Source organism: Diadema antillarum, unplaced genomic scaffold (genome assembly GCF_040938485.1).
Source record: "Diadema antillarum isolate AM-2024a unplaced genomic scaffold, OU_Dant_1.0 scf00000070, whole genome shotgun sequence".
Classification (NCBI taxonomy): domain Eukaryota; kingdom Metazoa; phylum Echinodermata; class Echinoidea; order Diadematoida; family Diadematidae; genus Diadema; species Diadema antillarum.
The window spans coordinates 2,779,135-2,802,049 of NW_027270959.1; the positions used below are offsets into that span (position 1 = coordinate 2,779,135).

At 36.8% G+C, this 22,915-nt stretch overlaps 1 protein-coding gene across 1 annotated transcript; it reads right to left on the reverse strand.

Annotated features, from left to right (window-relative positions):
* Positions 1 to 1,993: 1,993 nt before the first annotated feature.
* LOC139716791 (pleiotropic regulator 1-like) lies at positions 1,994 to 22,487 on the reverse strand. Its single transcript, XM_071628320.1, has 13 exons — positions 22,362 to 22,487; positions 19,913 to 20,019; positions 16,172 to 16,308; positions 15,347 to 15,403; positions 12,926 to 13,022; positions 12,156 to 12,243; positions 11,350 to 11,565; positions 10,448 to 10,585; positions 9,708 to 9,902; positions 7,951 to 8,069; positions 6,885 to 7,024; positions 5,399 to 5,592; positions 1,994 to 3,139 (listed from the first exon to the last, which is right to left on the reverse strand). Exons 1-13 carry the CDS (start codon positions 22,368 to 22,370, stop codon positions 3,080 to 3,082), a joined length of 1,557 nt encoding a protein of 518 aa, XP_071484421.1. The 5' UTR covers positions 22,371 to 22,487; the 3' UTR covers positions 1,994 to 3,079.
* Positions 22,488 to 22,915: the final 428 nt, after the last annotated feature.

The window sequence follows — 22,915 nt, forward strand, 5'->3', positions numbered from 1 at the left end:
AAATGAATCAAAGAACGACCCAAGTCCACCAAACAAAATGGCCTCTCCACAATCAATGTAAATTTATGTTAATTGTCATAATAATATATGTTTTAATTTGTATATATACAATGTTGCCTTCCCATCACAGTTAAATAGAATATTATTGGACAAATAAAAAAGATATGAAGTTTTTTTTAGTTTACTCGAAACGATCTTCCATGGACTTGGGTCGTTCTTATATTCATATACTCAATTGCATTTGTATTACCTACATGTATTTCATAAAAGGTTTCTTGGTAACTGGCAAAATGTTAATGCCCTATCCTCATCTCCAATACTTTAGGTGTACCATCCCTTTAACGAAAAGGGAAACTGGAAAATGGAGACGTTAAAATATATGAGGCCTTCGTTATGGAAACTAAGGACGGCATTTGAACACTCGCTTATATTTTAAAGTAATAACCTCTCCCCCCCCCCCCCCCCTTTCTTTTTGACGCTGGGTTCTGAAAAAAGCGCGAGACCTGCTAATGGCAGTTGCAATGTTTCATTCACGATTTAATTGACGTGTGATTTGTAGTACACTGTACATGTAATGCATTCACACCATACATCTTGCACGGCTGCGTGGCGTCATAGTCTCGTCACAATGGATTTTTTTCGCCCCGTATCCTGGCAACGAGTCACTGCCCTTAGCTCAATGCCGGATGTTTCTCCTTGTTCATCTTCCTAGAGCGGCTTCGAGTTCATTAACGCTCGATAAACATAGCGATCATGTGCATTAATTGGAATGTGTCGTTTGCCTCCGGTTTTAATGTTGTAATGGGCCACGAAAATTAGTCTGTGCTTCCAGACCCCGAGTCATCACATAGGCTGTATTCAGAAATCATGCAACCTCTAATTCTTCACCTAGCCTAAGGACATACATGAACCAGAACGCTTCCATCTTTTTTTTTTTTTTTTTTGGTTTTTTGTATGTTTTTTTTTATTTCCACTCTTTCTAGATTACTATGGAAACATTTTTGTGCCTCATCTGCCACCCAACCAGACTCCTCCCCTTATCAGTCATATTACAAGACTGGTTTATCTCTGCCACCGAGATGTGTGCACAGCCTCAGAGCTTGCACAGTTAAAATCACTTTAGTACGAAATGCCAAAAGATTTTCAAAATATATAAAGCCTTGAAGAGGAGGATCAACAGCATGTACAGGTACATGGTATTGTCATCTTTTCTCTGATGATCACGCATGACATCGATTCACTGATCACATTACAACAATTTCTCACTCAATCACTTTTTTTTTTTCTTGATGTAGGCCAACAGTCTTTCTCAATCAAATAACTCATATAATATATCATCTTCACCGTCAAGCACACATGCTCACCAATACATTCCTTGTACATTGTACAATATTGATAGAAGAGTCGAATAATGAAGAAATACATGTACGGCATGTTTCAAACTGTAGTTACATTTTTATTACATGTAAAAAAAATGGGGAAAATTCAGCTGATAGAAGTAAATCAAATACTCAGGGAATCTGCATGAAGCAGTTGTTGTTTACATTCACGAAGAACAGAGCAAGAATATCAAAAATGAAGTTGTATCAAGTATTATGTACATCAGTATCAACATCACTGGCTAACAGCATATTGAGGACATGTATTGTACACTGTAGGAACAAAACTTGGAATATGTTCTGCAGAGTCAAATACACAAAATATATATCTAGAGAAACTGGTAAACTAGATATTATAGACCTACTGTATTTCATAAAAAAAAAAAAATCACATTTTGTTGTTGTTGTCGTTGTTGTTTGTTTGTTTGTTTGTTTGTGTGTTTGTTTGTTTTTTTTTTTGGGGGGGGGGGGGGTGGGGGCATACTTTGCAGCCAGCTGCACACTTGCTTGCAACAAAAACCTCCCAGAGCCTGATCACTTCCTGTGACAGACAAAGTTGATCTGGTTTTTCATCTCTTAAGACATGGGAAATCGATTCCAAGGACTACAGTGTATTTACATTCAACTTTCTCTTGAGGAGTACAAGAGCACACACACCACTGATCGTTGTGTAATTACCTACCCACTTTAATACTTCCTGAAAGATGATAGACATTTGGATTGAAAATGCACATCCACAGACACTCAATATTGCTCCTTCTTCCAATTATTCAGGGTTTTATTTTTTTGTATGATCTGTTAAATAAGGAGCAAGGGGGCTATTCCGGAAATGATTTTCCTGTTTGTGGCTGATATTCCGAGTTCCAAATTAGGTCATTTCTCCTGTTTTGGCATATTCTTTTGCACTCCACCTTGAGTACACTTCCAAATATTATCCTAATATTGACCACATGGAAAAATATATATGCAGTGTATATACAACTGTACTTCCTCTTTACCCCCACATACACACTGTAGTCCATTGTTCACTTCATTGGTCAGTATTTATGAAAGTTTTGATTATTTTCACAATATAGGTGTGCCTTACTGGGGGCTGAAAGGTAACATCATAATCACCATTAAAGTCCCCAGGGGCTAGAACTATATGGCTAATTGAGATTCCCAAAAGGTGTGTTCGTGTGATTTTAACCCGTTGAGGACGAGTCCCGAGTATACTTGGGCAGGTGCCTATGGGATATGTGTGTTGTAGCAAAACCAGTCCGTTCTCAATGGGTTAAGTTACTGTATAAACTAAAATCTTGAACATTTTGCATGAAAATATGCATTATTGTAAATTTCTTTATTCCAAAGTTCTCAATCATTGACATCTAGACACATTTCATGGCAGAACCACAACGCAAAACATGAGAAAAGCTACAATTCATCTATCTCAGTGACCCCAACAAGTAAGATGTTGAACGAACTCCATTCAAGTCAGCTGACTGTTCCCAACAATGTCTGACGACTCAAATGGCTCCATGGATAAAACTTTGCCCAAATTGTGCTCAAGTTTGCGGAACATTTTCAGCTTTCCTCTGGGTTATTAGACATCCTTTTCTAGCATTCTGTCTAAAACAATGTGCTCAAACTTAGTTCAGACCGTTCCCTGTAGCATGATTCGGAATGAAAAGTGCCGCTTCTTCCAAGAATAGTGACCAGAGTTAGTACTTCTTCTTCTTTGCTATTTCTGGCTTCCAGTTCAGTGGATGAGTTTCTTCCGTCTGATAAATAGACAAGATAAAAGAAAATGAATAAGAATGTCGCTTTGGTACCTCAATTAAGACAACAACACAGAAAAAAATTAAAATAGTACGATGTATGCTTCTTTTAAGAGCTTAGAGAAAGACAGTTTGAGTAAAATGAGATAGTCATAAAGAAGAAATTGCAGAGTAAGTCAATGTGCAGGACATAAACAAAAGAGAAAGTATACATGGACAGAGAACAAAACAAACCAGAAATGTTATCATGGCAACTGGTATGCCTCTGCTATATCAAATTATTTTTCCAACACGTCTACAGTACATCCTGCCTATGTGACATGACAGTTTTATATGATTGGCAAAAAAGTCATTATCTGGTAACACCACACTTATTTTCAAGACAAAATTTTGAGTCATTTTCAAAATATGGAAAAAAAAACCAATGAAAATTAAGGATGGACAGACAGACGGACAGATGGGTGGACTGACTGGAAACCTAAACTAGAAATGTCGCTAAGGCGACTGCTATGCCTCCGCCATAATGCATGATTCTCCTAATAGGTCTATAGTACATGTGGATTATGTATAATTACATTTTCACAATATTGGCAAAATATTGAAATTACATGTTTGTCACAAATGTGTTGAATGTTCACCTTCCTTTACCTAGGTTTAATTAGATGAATAGGAGAGCATGTATTTGGGGATTCAAGGACTTTAACTTGACTTTGACCCATTCATAAGTGTATGAATACTGTAATTTTCAAGGTATGGAGAAAAAGTGTAATTTCTGTATTGAAAAGTACACTGTTACCATTTCCTTTTGGCCTTTGACCCTAAAATTCATAGGATAATCACTGTCAGGCAGAACATGCATAAATATGTAGTAAGTTTCAAGATAACTTGAGCAACTTCTGAGATATGGAGGAAAAAGTTAGTTCAGCACTTTCCCTTGATCTTTGACCTTTTGACCTTTGAGGCAAACCCCTGCCCCCCCCCCAAAAAAAAAAAAAAGAGAAAAAGAAAATTTCCAGATAATCTAGGTTATACATGCATACACCAAGTGTAAAAAAAAATTGCTGGCATTACATAAATACATGTATGAGGGAAATAGTAAAAATTTGAAGTGTTGCACTTGACCTTTGACCCCTGACCTTTGACCTATGAACCCTAGATTCTCTAGAGAATAACTGCCAGTCAGTACGTGTATATATACTATGTTCCATGAAGATACCTTGAACAATTTCCAAGGTACGGAGAAAAAAGCGAAGTTTTAATATTTTAACTTGACCTTTTGACCTTTGACCTTTGACCTCATGACCCAAAACTTTCACCAGAGAATCTTAATTGGGTTATACATGTATACACTAAGTTTCAAGAAAATATCTTCAGGCATTGCATAGATATGGAGGAAATAGTGAAATTTTATGTATTTGACCTTGACCTTTTGACCTTTGACCTTGACCATGTGCACCCAAAAGTTGATAGGCACAACTTCACCCCCTAATACACATACATGCCAAGTTTCATTAAGATACCTTAAAAGGTTTTGATAGTTACCCTGTCCACAAAATTTATTACGGACGGACGGACAACCCGAAAACATAATGCCTCCGGCACCACTTCGTGGCGGAGGCATAAAAATAAAATGACATTCTATGGCAAAGTCATACAAATGAGGAAAGAAGGGACAAATGTAATGAATGGATAACCACAGATCTGACCATTACATCTAACGTGAGAAATCACTGCTGAGGTAAGAGTCCCTATCAAGGTTCTGTACAGTGTAAATGTGTTGTTTCTGCTTAGTGCATCAAAGTATTGACACAATCTTACATTTGTGACAGGAATATCTATATCCATACAGAACTGCAGCTATAAATGATTCTACAATTCTTGCTATCAGGAACACAGGCATCTACGTAAGGTAGGCATGAGCAAACACTACTAAAAGAAAACTAAATGATAACAACTGTTTATAATTTTACAATACTGATTAATAACTGTTAATAAATTTACAATGCTAATTAACAACTGTTTACTATTTTGCAATACTGATTAACATCATAACAAAAAAGGTTCAACATACACAGACATGTAGAAAAAAATACAACCTGAATATAAAGAGAACGGACAAATGGTAAAAAAATTCAAGAAGTTGTTGGTTTGAGTATTGTGCTATTTCTCAGTTTAAACAATTAATGTGGACGACCTAAAGAGCATCTTTCCAATCCTGAAATTCGGACTCAGGGATGCCTTCTCAACAAACACCCTACTCACCGCTTCCTCATCCTCCTTGTAGATCTTGATGGTCTTGTCTGCCTCGGCAGTCAGCAGACGACTGCCACTGTGGTCAAAGGTCATGGCAAAGATGCCGGCATCGCTGTCGAGCGAGCCGGGCTGGGTGGGGGCCTGGGTCCGCTGGAAGTTGAAGCCTGTCCGCCAGTCCCAGAAGTGAAGAGAGCCATTGTCACCTATTCCGTGAAAAAAGAGGAGTTCTTTAAAATCATAGCTATTTGCTTCTTTCCACTGAATACATGAATATTAGAATGGTCCAAGTCAAAATCTCGCTAGCATCTTTAGCAATCCTTCGCAAAGTTATGCAAATATAGATAATCATTCAAATGATTGTTTACGTTTCATTTTGAATACATAATATTCCCATTACTCAGAAATTCAAAATATTAGGATGATATTTATTTTGGGATTTTCTTTTATTTGTTTATTCAAAATCTTGAGGTACCATTTGAAGAGATGCTGCCAGCTATCACGTAGTTGTTGCTTCATATCCACACATCTTTTCATTGAGACATGTGGACTTTCCAGCAAACAATTTCAAGTTACCAAGTTGGAGCTACATGTACAGTGTACCTCTCACCCATGTCTGTATGCCGATTTGCGTGTCTAAGCACTAGGGCATAACTTGCCCAGTTGGTTAGATGGTTTAGGATTATCTAGATCCTCAATCACCACCATAAAAAAAAATGAAAAAAAAAATCAAGTTCTGAACTGCAAGTCAAAGAACTAATGTTTACAATGTACATGTACATGTAGCAATGGTACAATTCTACATAAAGGCCAATAAAATTCCTGTGAATTAATACTTTTTGTCGCAGAGATATAGCAAAGTTAGAGGTATACCTCTCAGTATAACCGTATGAATGTATATGTAGCATAATCATTCCACAGTGGTCTTCTTTCTGCATTGTTTGTGAGTCATCCAATATACAATTCATTTGCATACCCAGCATCTTGTGAAGAAATTGCTTCTAGTAACACCAAGGTTTTGAATATTGTCTCAGAAAAAGTGGATAATTGCTAACTTTTCTTTTGAAGAGGTATGACACTTCTTTCTTATTCCACCACTGTGTTTCTCTATCATGAATTCAACCACTCATCAAGTTGCCTTAGGAGCCTAATTTGTACTAGTGAAACAGAATATGGTGAGCACATTACTCTCCATAAGATCTTATTCTGTTTTTCTTTAATTATCACTCCTACAGAGAATGGCAGCAAGAATATCTTCGTCCCTGAGCATCGACAGTTTCAGGATATTCCCACTGATCAGCAAAGAAAGAGCCCCTGTGGATGTGCTGAAATTGAAACAATGTATTTTCATAGTGGTTCATAATATTGTCTCTAGTAACACAAATTGTTGTAAAACAAATTGCTGCTTCTAGTAACACATTTTGTTGTAGTGGTTCATCTTGTATATATGTGGCACCCTTTCAGTATTCTATATTACAATATTCAATTTGGGACGAACCTCCCGACACCAGGACGTTGTCTGAGTTGATGGCAAGACAGTTGACGATGGCATTGTGTCCCCCAAGGTTCTGCATGAAGTTTCCATCAGGGAACTTCCACTGTTTGATGTTGTCTGGTGATGCCGAGGCCATCATGTACCTAATGATTCATGAGATAAATCAGGCACACATAAAATATGTTAAAGCGAAACCTTAACTCACTGAGGGCGAATCCCGAGTATACTCGGACAGGTGTCTATGGGAAATGCCTGTTGTAGCAAAATCAGTCCATCCCCAAGAGGTTTATAGTATGTACATACATGTATCAGTGTATATCCCTTTTTTTCATTTCATGACTTGATCATACAGTGCACTCCTGATATAACACAGTCGTAACAAAATTATGCTTACAATGAAGTACAATTTCACACCCAAACATTATCCGCTCAGTATCTTTAATTGTTTATTTGTTCGGTTATAATGAAATTTCAATATAACAAGAACTTCCTTATAACAGGAGTCTACTGTATCTTGTCTTTGATCTTAATAGCAAAGCACGAGATTACTTCATGCTATTCTAGTCAACAGCGATAAGACATGGGATAACATAACCGAATTCTCTTTTTTACAGAAATATGGATACATTCACGTTCATGTGAAATAATCTTCCTATTAAAGCACTCAAGTGTTCATCATTGTCTTTAGGATGTGACCATCCATGCTTCATATGTCACAGGAACAAACACATTTGGAGGACATTAATAGATCTCCATACAGTAGTGAATATCAAAGATGAATTGGAGAGGACTTTACATGGGCATTAATTTATGTACTTGTACATCTTGTTTTAGTCAGTGCACAGAGAGAAATTATTCATATCTGTCAATCAAACAACCAAATATAGGTACCAAGATACGCATATTGTATATACATAGATAGACAGCAAAGATAGAGATCAGGAGAAAAGAGAGAGAGAGAGGGAGGGAGTGACTGAGAAACAGACAGACAGACAGACAGACAGAGAAAGAGACTGACAAACAGACACACCGAGAAGGAGATATCAAAGATAATTGTTTGCTGGCTCACAGTTTTGGGTGGAGGACAACTGATCGGACACTCTTCTTGTGGTTGGTGAGTGTGGCCCTGGACTTGCCCGCTGCCAGATCCCACAGCCTGATGGTAGAATCATGGCTCCCACTCACAATCTGAAAGAAAAGGTTGAGGTTTAAAGGTTAATGCACTTTTCTTTTCAGCAGGAGAGGGGGAAATGTTCCACTTCCTTTTCCTTATAGGTTTTAAAACCGAACAGTTCCAGACGTTACACAGATTTCTATTACACACATAGATTTTAGTAGTAGATTTTGTAGTAATTTATATCCATTGCAAAATGAAAATTAGTTACTTTCCTGCAATATAAATCTACAGCCTTAAAGTAATTACTTTATCAATATTTCATAGCAATTATGATATTCTTTCATTCATTTTTCAATTGATGATGACTTTTAAGGAATGGTACAGTATTTCTAGAGATGAAAATTGGGCTTTTAACTTTCTGCGAGATACCAAGAAAACACTTATGAAATAGTACAGAGCATACCATTTTATGAGGTATTCAAAGCTTATTTGATGAAAATCGGGTTGGGAATGACTGAAACATCCAAAAACAAAGAAAAACGAAATGATCCTAATAAAAGGTGGGTCCCACACTTTATTAGAATCACTCTGTTTTGGATATATCAGCCATGTCAAAACTAATTTTCATCAAAAAAATGTTGAATTCCTCATGGAATTACATTACTCTTTCATATTTCATAAGATTTTTCTAACTACCTCACCAAAAAATGTTGCGTACTCTTTCATATTTCATAAGATTTTTCTAACTACCACGTACCTCACCAAAAAATGTTAGAAACCTGAAATTAGGTCTCAAACAAAACTATACGATCCCTTTAAATGAATAATTCTTGTATTCTTTGAGGGTTTTCTTTCGTCATTGTATCAGGTGTTCTAAAGTGGAATGCTTCTGACTCTCATAAGCTGTGATATTGCTATTTTATGTCACCCCTCCAGAGTACCAGCAAATTTCAAAAAGAGAACCACATTATTTTCACACACATAAAATCACCACGACAGTAAAAATTGAGCTCTTGAAAACATGGATTGAACTGTGTCATAATTTGCTGGAATGCTCCGCTTTAGCTTTGGCATGATTTATACAGAATATCTGCTTCCCTGACGGTGGGTGTTTAGGTCAACCTCTCAAGCAAAATTAAAAAAAAGACAGAACTCCTTGCTACTAAGTGTAATCAAAGTGCATTTGTGACTGCTCACCAAGGTTAAAGTATATTGAAGATACTACAATGTGTTCACGATGTATTCATTTCCATGTTAACTTCAGAATGAAATGATCATTCATTATTTAATCTGTCACCCATCATTCTTCACAGCATATTTCTACACTCATTCTACCAATGTCCAGTTACAATGACCACTGAAGAGGTGTGAGTTTTCTTCAGTATGTCTCCCTCTACAAATGAAATTTGTAACATCACAACTGCTGATCTATAACTTCTAAGAAACATGTCAGGGGAAAAGGAACCAGGGGGAATGAAACCTGTCATCTATTGCTTTCCAGGCAGCGGCACTACCACCAGACTTTCCCTGGTTGCCGGCAGTGACATGATGGACTTGGAATAAATACCCAAGCTTCAAAATTCCAACATTTTTATGTTAAGTATTCCACGGCAGAAAAGACACTTAATCGATACCACTGATGTTTCTTCACACTGCCCTGTCACCACACCACAGGTCCGAACAAATTGACCATGTGTCCTCTTCCTTACCTGGGGCTCAGCACTCTGGCACTTGACCGATGCCACTGTGTTCGTGTGACCAGTCAACGTGTGGATGCAGGCCTTGCTCCTCATGTCCCAGATGCGTATCGTGGCATCACGGCCACACGTTGCCAGGATATCAATGGTTGGGTGGAGATCAAGAGCGTAGCAGGCACTCAAGTGGCCATGGTAATGTCTAATGACCTGGAGGAATGCAAGAGGTCAGAGGTCAGGTCAGAGAAGCAAGAGAGAAAGTAAAACTCAGGCGGGCAACACATTTACCTATAACAAAAAATAATTTGATTTCCTTGCAGGGAAAATAATAAGCAGGTAAGCTGACAAATGGTGGGGGTCACAAATTAATTGTCATTATCAGACTTTTGGGGGGTCATTTGTCAGAAGTTCAAACTTTTGAGAAAATCAAACTGTACAGATATCAGAACAAGCAAAGAAAACCAAAATAGATATTACATTTTTACCATTTATCTTTAATGCACTAAGCTGGACTGGGTGAAAAAAAAGAGAGTAAAATTAATGATAGCAGTCTGTAGGCTTTACTTGCAAATTGGAGCCAGCTCAGGATAAAGGCAATTCCAAAGAAAGTTTATTTAACATCAATAGTAACCACCAACCCGAAAAAAAAGTTTTCTGCAAAAATGAAAAATAAGATCATTTTCTCTCTGCAGATATCAATATGATCATAATCAGTTTCACAAAGTATCTTATGTAGAAAGGAGAGTCACTTTTACCTTGTTTTGTTCCAAGTCCCAGCACTTGACCATCTTGTCTTCTCCACAGGAAAATAGGTAGGGTTGCCTTGGACTGACCGCCAGACCTCGAACAGCACTAACATGACCGGTCAGCGACAACTTGAGCTGACCACTAGCCTGCATTTGGAAGAATATGATTTTGACATAGAGGAAAGGAACGGCACTTGTTTTCACCCAACTACTGTAAACACGAAGCTTTATACGCATGTACCTCCACATAAAAATGATATCTCTTTTACTTTAAAATATTCCTATGTAAGGCAATTTTTCATTATATAAAGATAAAACACTGGTTTTTGTAAACCTGAAGCCTTTCAATTCATTATAATGAATAATAATTCAAGATATGAAATATTATCTATCTGCAATGCCATGTCTAATTCTGAGCAGAAAGTACATGAATCAATAAACTTTTTACAAAATGGCAGACTTTGGTCATGAATTTGATTTGAATGCATCAAAGAACTCTTTTGCAATCCCATATCAAAATGATAGATACGACTAAATTGTTTTAACATGCCTTGACCTGAAATCAAATGATTACACTCAATTTCGATGATTATAATATTAAATAACAATATTTGATGATTCCTTCTTTGGACAAAACCAAACCAGAAGTAGGCAGAGCAGTCTAAAATTACAATTCAAGATATCTCAATGGGAACAGCCATCACGGACTATGCTATTAAAGACCAACATCAAACAATGGTGTTCCTCATTGCAGTTTGCTTTTTTTCTTTTTTAGACTGCTTTAGTTTGTTTTCCAGACACACAAAGTATTAATTGATGGCCAAGAAAATACATAGAAAGCTATTACATTATGTTGCAGATATCTGTACGTGTTGTATTCTAATGAGAAGGGAAAGCACATGTATGCATACCAGGTCCCAGATCTTAATGACCCTGTCACCCGCCCCTGTGACAAACCACTGGTTTCCGGGCTCCACGGCGATGCTTCGCACCCAGCCAAGATGGCCGCTGATGACCCTGTACAGCTTCCACGGAGGATGCCATTTTGGCTTAGGCATTGTGGGTGCTTTCCTTGGCACGAGTGCCTGTGAGTTCTTGGTGCCACCCCCGGCGATAGCGACCAGTGCCTGGTGGAGATGAAATGGAAAAAAACAAAGATAAGAAAGAAGAGAAAAAGAGGTATATACAAAAATGAGGAAACATGAAAGAAGAAAAAGGGAGAGATTGAAGTAAAGAAATGAAAAGAAGAGCAAAAGACAGAAACAGGAAAAAATGTGAGATGAGAAGCAAATGAGCAAGCATCAATAACAGATGATAATCAATCCAGTATCATTATCACAGCAAGGCATTTCCTTTAAATTGACACAATATGCAATCACACTTTTTTTTCAATCTAAAGTTTCAAATATCCTATTTCAAAACAGGGCATGAACTGAATTTAAATGCCATATCATAATCATTGCCATTACTGGCAAAGTTTGAGCACATAATCAAGTACACAATCACTCATAATTAGGATTTAGTATTGTGGCTATAGTTTGGGGAGAGTTGGGGTTATAACAGTATAGTTCTACAGCATATTAGATATTTGGTTTTTGTGTTGTTGTTTTTTTACTGACCCCCTGATGTTTCAAAATGGCACAAGTTGAATGAACTTTAATTTCTCACAGACAGTCAATTATCTTTATACACTGGGTCCCATTTCAGCCAGACTCACCCTTGATCCAGGCGGCTGCACTCTCTCAGCTATGCCAGCTTTTCGGTGAATATCTTCCACTCCATGTGATACTCTGGATGCCTGGATTCTGGTAAAGGAAGGCAAATCAATAGATATGGTGTAGACAGACTGAATTAGAGCATGCAATGACATATCCAAGAACAAATAAACATTTTTAAATGTACGGTTGTATGTGTCAGAGAAGAGGAAAAAATGTATTGCTTATTAATCATGCTCAGAATTAGTGAGATTTTTCAACTTGTGGATCAATATGTGGTTTGGGATCTCAAATACAAATATGCAAAAGAAAGGAACATGAGAAAACATACTATATTCATATTATAGCACTAATTTTAGATTAACAATTGTAATTACCTTTAGTCAAATAAAAATATACATTATTTTAACATGCATGAAAATGACCATATGATTGAAATTATGGCATGTAGATTAAATCTCTGAGATGCAAGTTTCTGTATTAAGGAAAGAGATATTCCTTCAGTGGTATATGAAATTTGAATATTGATTCCATTGCTGTAACTAACAAACAATTTAATAGCAATATTTTCACAATAAGTGGACAATATTCACTTAAAAAGACATTGTTCTCTCAATAACAATGACAAAAAATCCAATGCATTCCTGCAGTGCTTCTGTACATCAGACTACATACACATGTAACTGCTATAATCATATGCTTGTTGCTTTGCTTCGAACAAAGAGCACTGTTCTACATTGAATAATTTTTGCTCTGTAAATCTTTTGCTTACTGTGCTTCTGAAGGAGGGAGACCTCTCAGCACTTCCTGGATACCACTATCACTGAGAGGCGGTTGCCTGGCAACAGACTCCTGTGATAAAGGGATGCCTGCAAGTCACAAAAGATGATTGAACAACATCAGACTCCCACTTTTTACCACATGTTCAATAATCTTCACAGCAATTCAACACAAAATTGTCCTACATAATTAGCTTTCAACCACTGGTAAATTCTCTCTTTTTCAAAGAATGATAGTCAAAATACATTAAACCTGTGCATTACCAATGTCAAGATTTTTCCGTTTATTTCATTTTTTTAATTTTATTATATTTTATTTTCCATTGGTACACCTTATTAGGGCTTGCTGTTTGCTCAGCCCCCCCCCCCCCCTTCCCTTTGCTGCTGCTACAAACTGTATATCACTCTTTTCCTTTCTTTATCCCTCTGTTGTTCCTTATCTTGTTTGATGTTGCCTCCCTATTCATCCTTTTCCTTCAATGGTTACCCCATGGCCCTCAGTATCATTACTGACTGTCCTCTGCCTTTTGTCTGTCCACCCTCCTGCCTTAATCCCCCTCCCTTTACCTGTTGGGCTCCTTGCCCATAACCTCCTACCCTCTCCTTTTGTTTCCTTTGTTCTGTGTCCCTAGCCTGTCCCTGACTGTTCTTGTTGTGTGAAGTCCTTATATCATGTGATTGCTTTCCCTGCCTGTTTGTCATTTTGCCTCTGACGAAGATTCTGCTAGGATCGAAAGCTCAGGCCCCTTTTGACTCCTTTTTACTCCATTGGCTCACCACTATTGGATAAGCAGTTTTCAGCATTTTTTTTTCCTTTATTTTATTTACATTCCTGGCACATTCATATAGACCTACAGAACTCCTGCTCAGCAGACTGGTGATAGAGTTACTGTTAGTACTTTGAATGAAAGGGCAGCAATTCTTCCTTCTAAAGAATAGCTGGAAATATGCTGAAAACATTCAGTGCATCATATCTGGGGCACTTTCCATCAACTCTACTAAAGCAGTAACACAACATGTGCACCAATGATAAATGTTCTCTCCGACACATGAAATTAGCACGAAGAAACGATACATCATTAGCACATAAACAAACCAACACACACACACACATTAATACACTGTACTTTAGAGAAGAGTGCCATAATTGTATAATTCTCCAGATTTTTCTCATACACATGTGTATTACATAATGTGACCCTGCACCACAAAACCAACACAAAGTCACCAGACATGGATTTTTAGTTAAGGGCAGATTCTGAAAGAGCAGACTCTTAGCTTTAAAATGATGTATAACTCAATTCAAATGAACTCCCCTAACCTACCTAAATACTGAAAAGAAAGCACACACTCTGAAAAGTGTGAACTGAGAAAAGAGGCTCTGAAGTACATGGTCTATTCAAGTGCTTTATCTTTACCAAGCTAGCTGTGCCATGAAAGGGACAAAACACAGGATGTAAACCACTGAAGCAACAACAATGAAGGGATTATCAGATTAAGCTGAAATTGAGCATGTTCTATTAACACATTCTGCCCATAATTAGTGCTACCTTTCAAAGCAGTAGAGTCATCCTTTCAACAGTTAGTAGACTTGAAAGGGAAGAGTGTGAAATGGATTTCAAGACATGAAAAGTAGACTCTAAGACATACCTGATCATTCTACTCATCCCCCAAAAGAGTTGCAGAAAAACTGCTAAAAACACACTTTCCCATTCATGTTAAGATCCAAAAATTAAGAATAATGTAGGAGGATAGCTCGTTCAGAAAATATGAAAAACTCAAGATTGACTTGGTTGAACCATTTCACCTTTTTTGAGTCCTCGCGTAAAATCAAGGGTTGTGACTTTTTGTTCGTTTTGAGATGCACGGTCACATGTATATATACTTTTTAAACAGTCATCAACAGGTCATGTAGGATATTCCTAAATGAACTCATAAATTCTGTTTTAAATACTTTGATAATACCTTTCACATGAGCTCTCAATAAGTGCCAAATTAGCCCTTGGTATTTTCGGTTACATGCCCTAAACTCACCATGATGTTTTGCTAAAGAAAGATTGTACCTTCTCATAACATAGAAAACAGTCTACCACAATAAATAATCACACAGAAATCGCATTCCTGCATCATGACATAAAACAAGGTATCGATAACCACCTCCAATATAGACAGAATCCCATGTTTCATTACAGAGTCTGTCTACATGCAGATTAGTGCCACCTTGATGTCACAGTCATACAAGTGACTCCTGGGCCCCATTTCAAAAAAGTTTATATGATAGCAACTCTTGCTGGAATGGCAATTGTCATTGTAATGACAAAAATCCAGCTTCCTGATTGGCTGTTGCCATGGGAAGTTGCCATCCTCACATCTTTCATGAAATTGGGCTCTGGTCTCTCAAATCTCAGTCTTACCTGGAGCACTAGGGTAGGGGTGACCTGGCAAAACATGTGCTGCAATGTCCTCGTATCCTGAAAAGATGCACAGTAAAATAATGAAGATATTATTTGGGCTCATACAAATGTCAATTACATGTAGTGCCAACATCACAAAGATACATGTAACTATGCAGTCATTACAATTTTCTGTACACATCACAAAGACTTGTTTTGGATTTAGGTAGATTTGTGTACAGGAAACTAAAACTGTATGGGGTAGATGCTGATTAATATTACCGATGTGTTAATTTAAATGACAAAAGTTTCTTTACAAAACCGACCTCATTTATATCATTTTTTGGTACGTTTGTTATTTCTGTCACCGCAATCATTCTAATGCATGATATTAATACATCGACTGCAAGTCATTTTTTGCTTTACAATTATTTTATACCCACGACTCTATAAGATTTTACTGTGCATAAATTTATTGATTGTTTATGTGGATTTTGATATGTATGTCAAGTGGAAACCTTTGAAAATCAGCTTTGCTGAAAGGGCTATCCATTCTATTGCTGGAAATACAAATACACTGTCCATTTATTCATATCACAGGTGTGGCATACCCCATTTTGTTGCTGTTGTGTTTTTTTTTTGCCAAAAATCCATCACATGAAAGCATCATTGAACTACATCAATGTAGAATTCTACCAATAGATACAAATATGTACTACATAAGGAAAGAAGTCTCTATTTTCTTGTAACCACAAATAAACCTACTCATAGTCACTAAAACTTGAAAGTGTCTTATTCAAGTCAAAGACATGAATGTACAAGTGTACGTCTATGGACTGCATTTACCTGAGTCTAAATGTTGATTGCCTTCTGTCATGTCAGGATGGATGTGTTCTGCCATGTGGAGTTCCTTTCCTGGAGTAGGCAGGCTCTGAATCATTCCATACTGGTCCTGCACCTTGCATGCAACTTTGATTCTGTCACTGAAAAAACCAAAAGAGATTCACATATTTACCAGTAGTCTTCAAAAGGGATACCATTAACAAATATATTGGAATGTCGGTTGCAAAATAGGTCATCATTGACGTCGTCATTGTGATGTCATCATTATCCTCATCACATTACAATACCCCCGGGTCTCCTCAATTTCACATGTGTGTCTAACATATGCAAATTATGTTCAGTGTATGCGAACAAGTCTGTGCATGTTTTTGTGAATGTTCTGTGGGTGGTTGACAGCAAAAAAATAATAAAGATTAGAATAGTACATTTCGTCAGCTTGCTTGTCAATATGAAACATTGCTCATTACAATGTATACTGATCAGCCAAAATATAAAAAATGTGAATACATAGCACATTTCATAGGTGAGGTTACATCAATGTGCTTTAGAAGATTTTAATTATTGCCCCTGTATTCCGATTCATTTTCAATCATGTACCATTGCAGTACATACTTGTATAAATGCATTTTCCACTCCTCGGGGAGCGTTCCAACCAGTTGCCATTTTTAATACAGGGGCACACACGGTGCCAACTTAAGTACCAATAACTTTCATACCTTTCCAGGTCCCCATGCACACAGCTAGATCAATAGCAATGATTAGAATGTCTTGCCAAGGAACATGGCAGCTGCTCCACAATCACATGTTAACCACAAAACCCATCTAATGTAACAACAACAGGGCACAAATCTCTATGCTCAAGTGCTAGATGACAAGACCCTAGATTATTGCAACATGATCTTTACTGCACAATTTCAATTGGAGGTTTGTTTATAATGATATTGAGTTTACGTTTACTCAGAAGAAAAATGTCTAGGGTTGCAAGTGCGGTTACTTTTGGCCCTGTTTATGACCCCAAGTTTGGTTCAACGGAAAGGTCAGTTGCCAATCTGTGCCATACAGCAAACGGATCCTGATAAAAGAATGCTTTCTTCAAGATGTGTGGTCATGCTATCTGCTTGCCACAATTTAAAACTCAATTTCACACTAATCAGCTAGGCTGCCAATAATACCAAAGAACAAATTGCATTTGTCAGAACCATCTACCAATGGGCAGGATAAATCATACAGCTGTACACAGAGACATACCAACTGACAACATGCTTTGGATTTGTTCTCATGATTTGTTTACTTACAATTTATTTTATTCTGCAAGATCAAATTCTTTGTTTGACTTGGGTTTACTTTTACTGATGGAAAATGTCTTGTGTTTTGATACAAGGATTATTCATTTTTAGCTTTGCAAGAAATCATTTTGTGTGTTATATATCTTAAACAAAATAGTTTAGGGTTGCAAGTGCAATGTTTTCAGCCATGCGTATGATCTTGTGATTAATAAAGGTTGATATTTGATCTCCACCATTTCTTTGGACAGAGAAAAGAATGCTTTCTACACTTTGTAGCTGACTACTGTGTGGTCATGCTCCCTGTTTGCCAAGCATAACTCATCTTCTCACACTAATCAGCCAGACTGCCAATAATGCAAAAGGACAAAGTGCAATTGTCAGAACCATTTACTGAAAGAAAAGAGAAACCAGACAGCTGTACTTACATAGGACATAGTAACAAAATGTCCATTATGGTGAGCAGGATTTGTTCCTCTGTCCATGTTACAAGAATCAAATTCTGTTAGTGTTTTGGTACATTTATGACCTGGGTTCACTTTATCTGTTTAAGAGGAAAAAGCCTTGTTTTGCAAGGGATACTCATTTTTAGCTTTGAAATGTGTTTACATGTATACCTCAAATGACAGAGCATTTTTCAATAGGTTACAAATACTGGTATGTAGTTATGTTAAGCTATGTTTATGACCCTATGAAGGCTGACATTTGATCTGCACCATTTCTTTTGACAGAGAAAGGAATGTACCAAAGCTTTCTTCTTACTGTGTGGTCATGCTCTCTGCTTGCCAAGCAGAACTCATTTTCTCATGAATATACAGTTGAACCTCTCGTATCCGGACAAGTCGGGACAGGGGCTCATCCGGATAAGGGATTTTGGCCGAATACGGGAGACTCAATGCTTTATACATGTACATATACAGGGCTCGACACTAACGGTGGCCCGGTGGCCCAGGGCCACCAAAAATGAAAGTCGGGCCACCAAATTTCAAAAAAGGGCAAATTTGGTGGCCCGCCTCGGGCCACCAAAATTTTTTGAAAAGTATGTCAATAAATTCATAACTTTTTGCGCCGGAAATTAGCAGTTAAGTTTGTTCAAAGGATGGATGAAAAGGACTGAATGAGTGCCTGAGAGTGAGTGTTGCAAGTTTGTTGAAGTTTAGTTATGAGTAGATATGTCCTACTTCTAATTCTTACTATCATAAATCTTAAATATTTGACTCATTAAAAAAAAGGACTTTTAATGTTTTTTTTTTTTCGGGACACCAAATTTTTCCGCTCGGACCACCAAAAATTTGAAATTTAGGATTTTGGTGGCCCCATCGGGCCACCAAACAAAAAAGTTAGTGTCGAGCCATGACATATACATACACATGTACTGATGTAGCCCATTGTAGTACCACATGTAAATGTGTATACTGCAACCTTTTCATTGTTACATTTGGGGATGTTTGGGGATGTTAAAATGTCTGAGGGTAAGCAATTTGGAAGGAAATTTGATGTAATGTATGTTAATCATGTTGGAAGTAATATGTAATTCATGTGTGTTTGTGTAGGAGTTCTCAAGGAGTTGGGAATCCCCCTTTCCTCCCGTAATTATTAAAAAAAAAAAAATAATGGCGAGATTGCATCCGTATAATAGAGAGATCCGGATAAAGGGAGGCTGGATAATAGAGGTTCAACTGTATGTACGTGTACAAGTAAAGTAATCAGCTAGACTGCTAGAAATACAAATTGACAAATTGCAAATGTCAGAACCATCTACCAAAAGACAAGAGAAATTACACAGCTGTATTCAGAGACACAGAGTCTAGAGACAATTAACAGTGAACATTGTATGTCTGTATGTTTCGTCTATTATTGTTGCCTGAAAATATCTATTTGTTAGTATTGGAAAGGTTATTCATTTTAGACAGGAATGTTGTTATTTCCCTCCTTATTATTTTAGCTCATTCTTTTATAATTTAATGTGATAATCTATTTAATATGGATGGCAATTATAACTCCGTAAGAGCTATACTCCCGGGGCAATATACATGTACATTACATGCAATCAAAGAAATACATACAAAATTGGCTAAAAAATATATATCTATAGAACAAAATAAGGTTCTATTTTCTTTGAGAAATTGATAAGGAAGTTATATGTAACGACATCTGTACCACAAACATTGCTCTTCCTAAAGCTTTTTCAGTGAAAAATAACCAAAGCTTTGGTTTCTTGCATAGATTAGCTTAAATTCATTCATTTGTATAAAGAAAAGAATTCAGCCATACAGCTTTCTATATCATTTCATCTTCTACCCTCATGCAAAATTTGGAGGCAATCTGGCAATCCACAGCTGAGATCTTGGGGGGTGGGGAGTCCCTTACTGAAGCAATCCAGCACTCCCCAAACAAAGCTTCTTGCAACTGGCCAAACTAAAGATCCATCAACAAATATTATGAGTACTTGATTAATTACCTCGCATCATCTCTTGCTGGGGGCTGAATGTTGTCAGCCATGAAGATGTCATGAGACCTCTTGAGTGATCTGAAGACCAGAGTGTGCACCGAGTGTTTGCTCACCTCCTGGATGGATTAAAGGTCATAGCACAGAGTCAATGTATGTGATTGAATTGCATTGAATTGAGTCAAATATTCTATTGCCCAAAAATAAGACTGAAAACAGGCTTTCTACCAGTGGTACACACAAAAATAACAAATAAATTTAAAGATGAAATACTCTACAGCCATGTGCAGTACCAGTGGTACATGCAAAAAAAAAGAAAATAATAATAATACAAATAATCAAATTTGAAGAATAAAATAATACTTGAGTCTAATCAATTTTGTTTGTTTTGCCACCATATTGGAGGGAAAGGCTGTTCCCAAACATGGTAGTAATGAGCTATTTCTTTTTCCAGCGCTCTAAATTCTTTTATATTGATTTCCTGTATATCAGGAAAAATTAAGTGTACACAGAGTTTCTTTATGTTCAGTATTTGCAGATTTATAGGAGACATTACAGCTGTCAGATGTAAGGTAATTTTGATATTATCCTGTCTGCCAATTTGAGTATCAGACAAGACAATTAATACTTTTATGCCCATTCACCCATATGGCTCAGTTCACAGTGCTTACAAAATTACAGAATTATACAGGGAAGCATTTTGATAAAGTATAGTAGTCATGATTACAAGTACTAATTACGGTGGAAACATGGGGAACTTGACTGTTCCATATTCTCATTTCATGATCGATTTGGGTACAAAGAAATTTAAAGTTTAGATACCATTCTGTTCTTCTAATTCATCCTACCCAGCCTTCTTAAATATAAAGCTATGTAATACTAGGACATGACATAAGATTTACTTTCAACTCTAAATAGTATGATTGTAAGTGCTTAACTCATGTGCAATATCATTTCTTTTTCTTAATTCAGCATTAAACAGAATGTACACATCTTGCAGTCACAGTTATTAGAACATCTACATTACACGTACTGTATGTCTACCGTGCCAGTACATTTGTAGCCAGTTGTATACTTATTACAAGTTGTACACTTACAACAGAAAAAAAAATGCAAAAGAAAATTATACAACAGGAAAAAAAAAATAAGGCAAGTTCATTTTCATCATCCGTAGAGTGGTCATGGTTGTGCTGTACCTGCTACAAGTTTGGCAAAGCTCATAAAGATCATGTCACAGGTACAATGTAATTTCTAGTAGAGTCTCTAGTCCATTCGTACCCCATTAGTTTCAACATGACATTCAGCTTTCCTTTTTTTTTTTTCCCAATAAATATCTTTTTGTGTCTTTTGAGGGAACAGCTAACCCTAAGGGCAATTCCCCAGTTTGAGAATAGTAACATTATGTACAGTGTACTTTAAAGCAAATTTACACATTTGCTTTTATTACCGGTACATATACAGTACCTGGTACCATAACCGCAGCAGCGACCCCATACGGACAAATACGTACCGTACTGTGTTACAGCGCCCCGCGACGGGGTTACTGGTACCACAGCTGTACAGCTGTACTACAACTGTACCTGGTACCATAATTCATCATATATATTCATTTCAAGTAAATTAAAGATCATGTTACACGTTCATCCTTCCCATGTTTATGATATCGAAAAGAATTAATACAATTCAACAAATATAGAGCTGCCATGGTAACTTGCTAAAGGGTTTAGTTTGTATATAAAAACATTAAAAAAAAGAGAAAAAAAAAAGCACTGTCTTATGACATGACATTTACAATTGAATTTAAATTACTTTCCAAGACAGCATGATGACAAAAATGTTCACACTACACACAGCAAATATTTTTTACAGTGTTTATGACTTTTTGGCTGGAAGACACCCTCCCACCCCCCCCCCCCCCCCAAGCATGGTTAGTACTAGTAATAATGATACGGTTGGTAAATAACGTAACATTTGTCCAGAGTATACTTGTAACTCGGCAGGTAAATACTGCAGGTCATGACACTGCGTCAGCCGTTATTAGGCCTTAATAAATTGTATTTTGTCCTTTTGTTTCTAATTCTAACACCGTTAGACTCTAATGTTAAACTTACTTGTAAAATGTATGATCTAGTAGAAAATATATTAACCATAAATTACTAGTAGTAGAAACCCTATAGTAGGCCCTAAAAAAGAAATCAAAGGAACCCACAGAAATTTGCATTTAGGTAGAGTTTATTATTTCTTAACACATATGACCAGGATGGCATACGGTGATACCTAAATTAAAAGTAAAAATTAACAAGAGGCACATTTTTATTGCAGATGAGTGAGATGTGTCCCATAGACAACGTGCACTGGACACACCACATAAAAATGAATTATCGGGACTGAACAAGCGTGCACGTTACAAATTGCTTGACAGTTCTGCTGGACATTTCAGCTAAGTTTAGTAAAAACTTACCTCCATCATATTTTTTGTAGTCAAATCAGTGTATGCTACAAATATAAAATCAAATACATTTTCAACTTAAAGGAAAATTGCCATTTAAAAAGCAGCTCCTCGATCGTCAAAAGCGTTCGTCGAGTCAGCGTATGGAGGTGCCAATATAAATTACAAAACAATTCCTGTGCTAAAATATTCCAAAATGCATTTATTTTCCAATAAAAAAAGTTGACAATAATTACAAAATGTATTTAATATATTTTTATTTCTCAAAAATTTGATATATAAGATTTTAAAAGAATTTATGATACTTATGACTTTCATACAATTGTAGCTGGTGTGATGAATTGTAGTGTTCATGACGTCAAAGTTGCCAGGTTCAGTGTAAACTATTTTAGGACGTCTACCTTGCCTTGCCTTGTAAACCGCACTGCGTACGTAGCTGTGTATGAGCCGAGTTATTTTCTGGACAGGAAATGAAGTTCTACACCACTGACTGAATCTGAAAGAAGCCGCTCGTTGACTGCTGACAAAATACAGTAATCATAAGCTAGTTGATCGTTGCATCACGA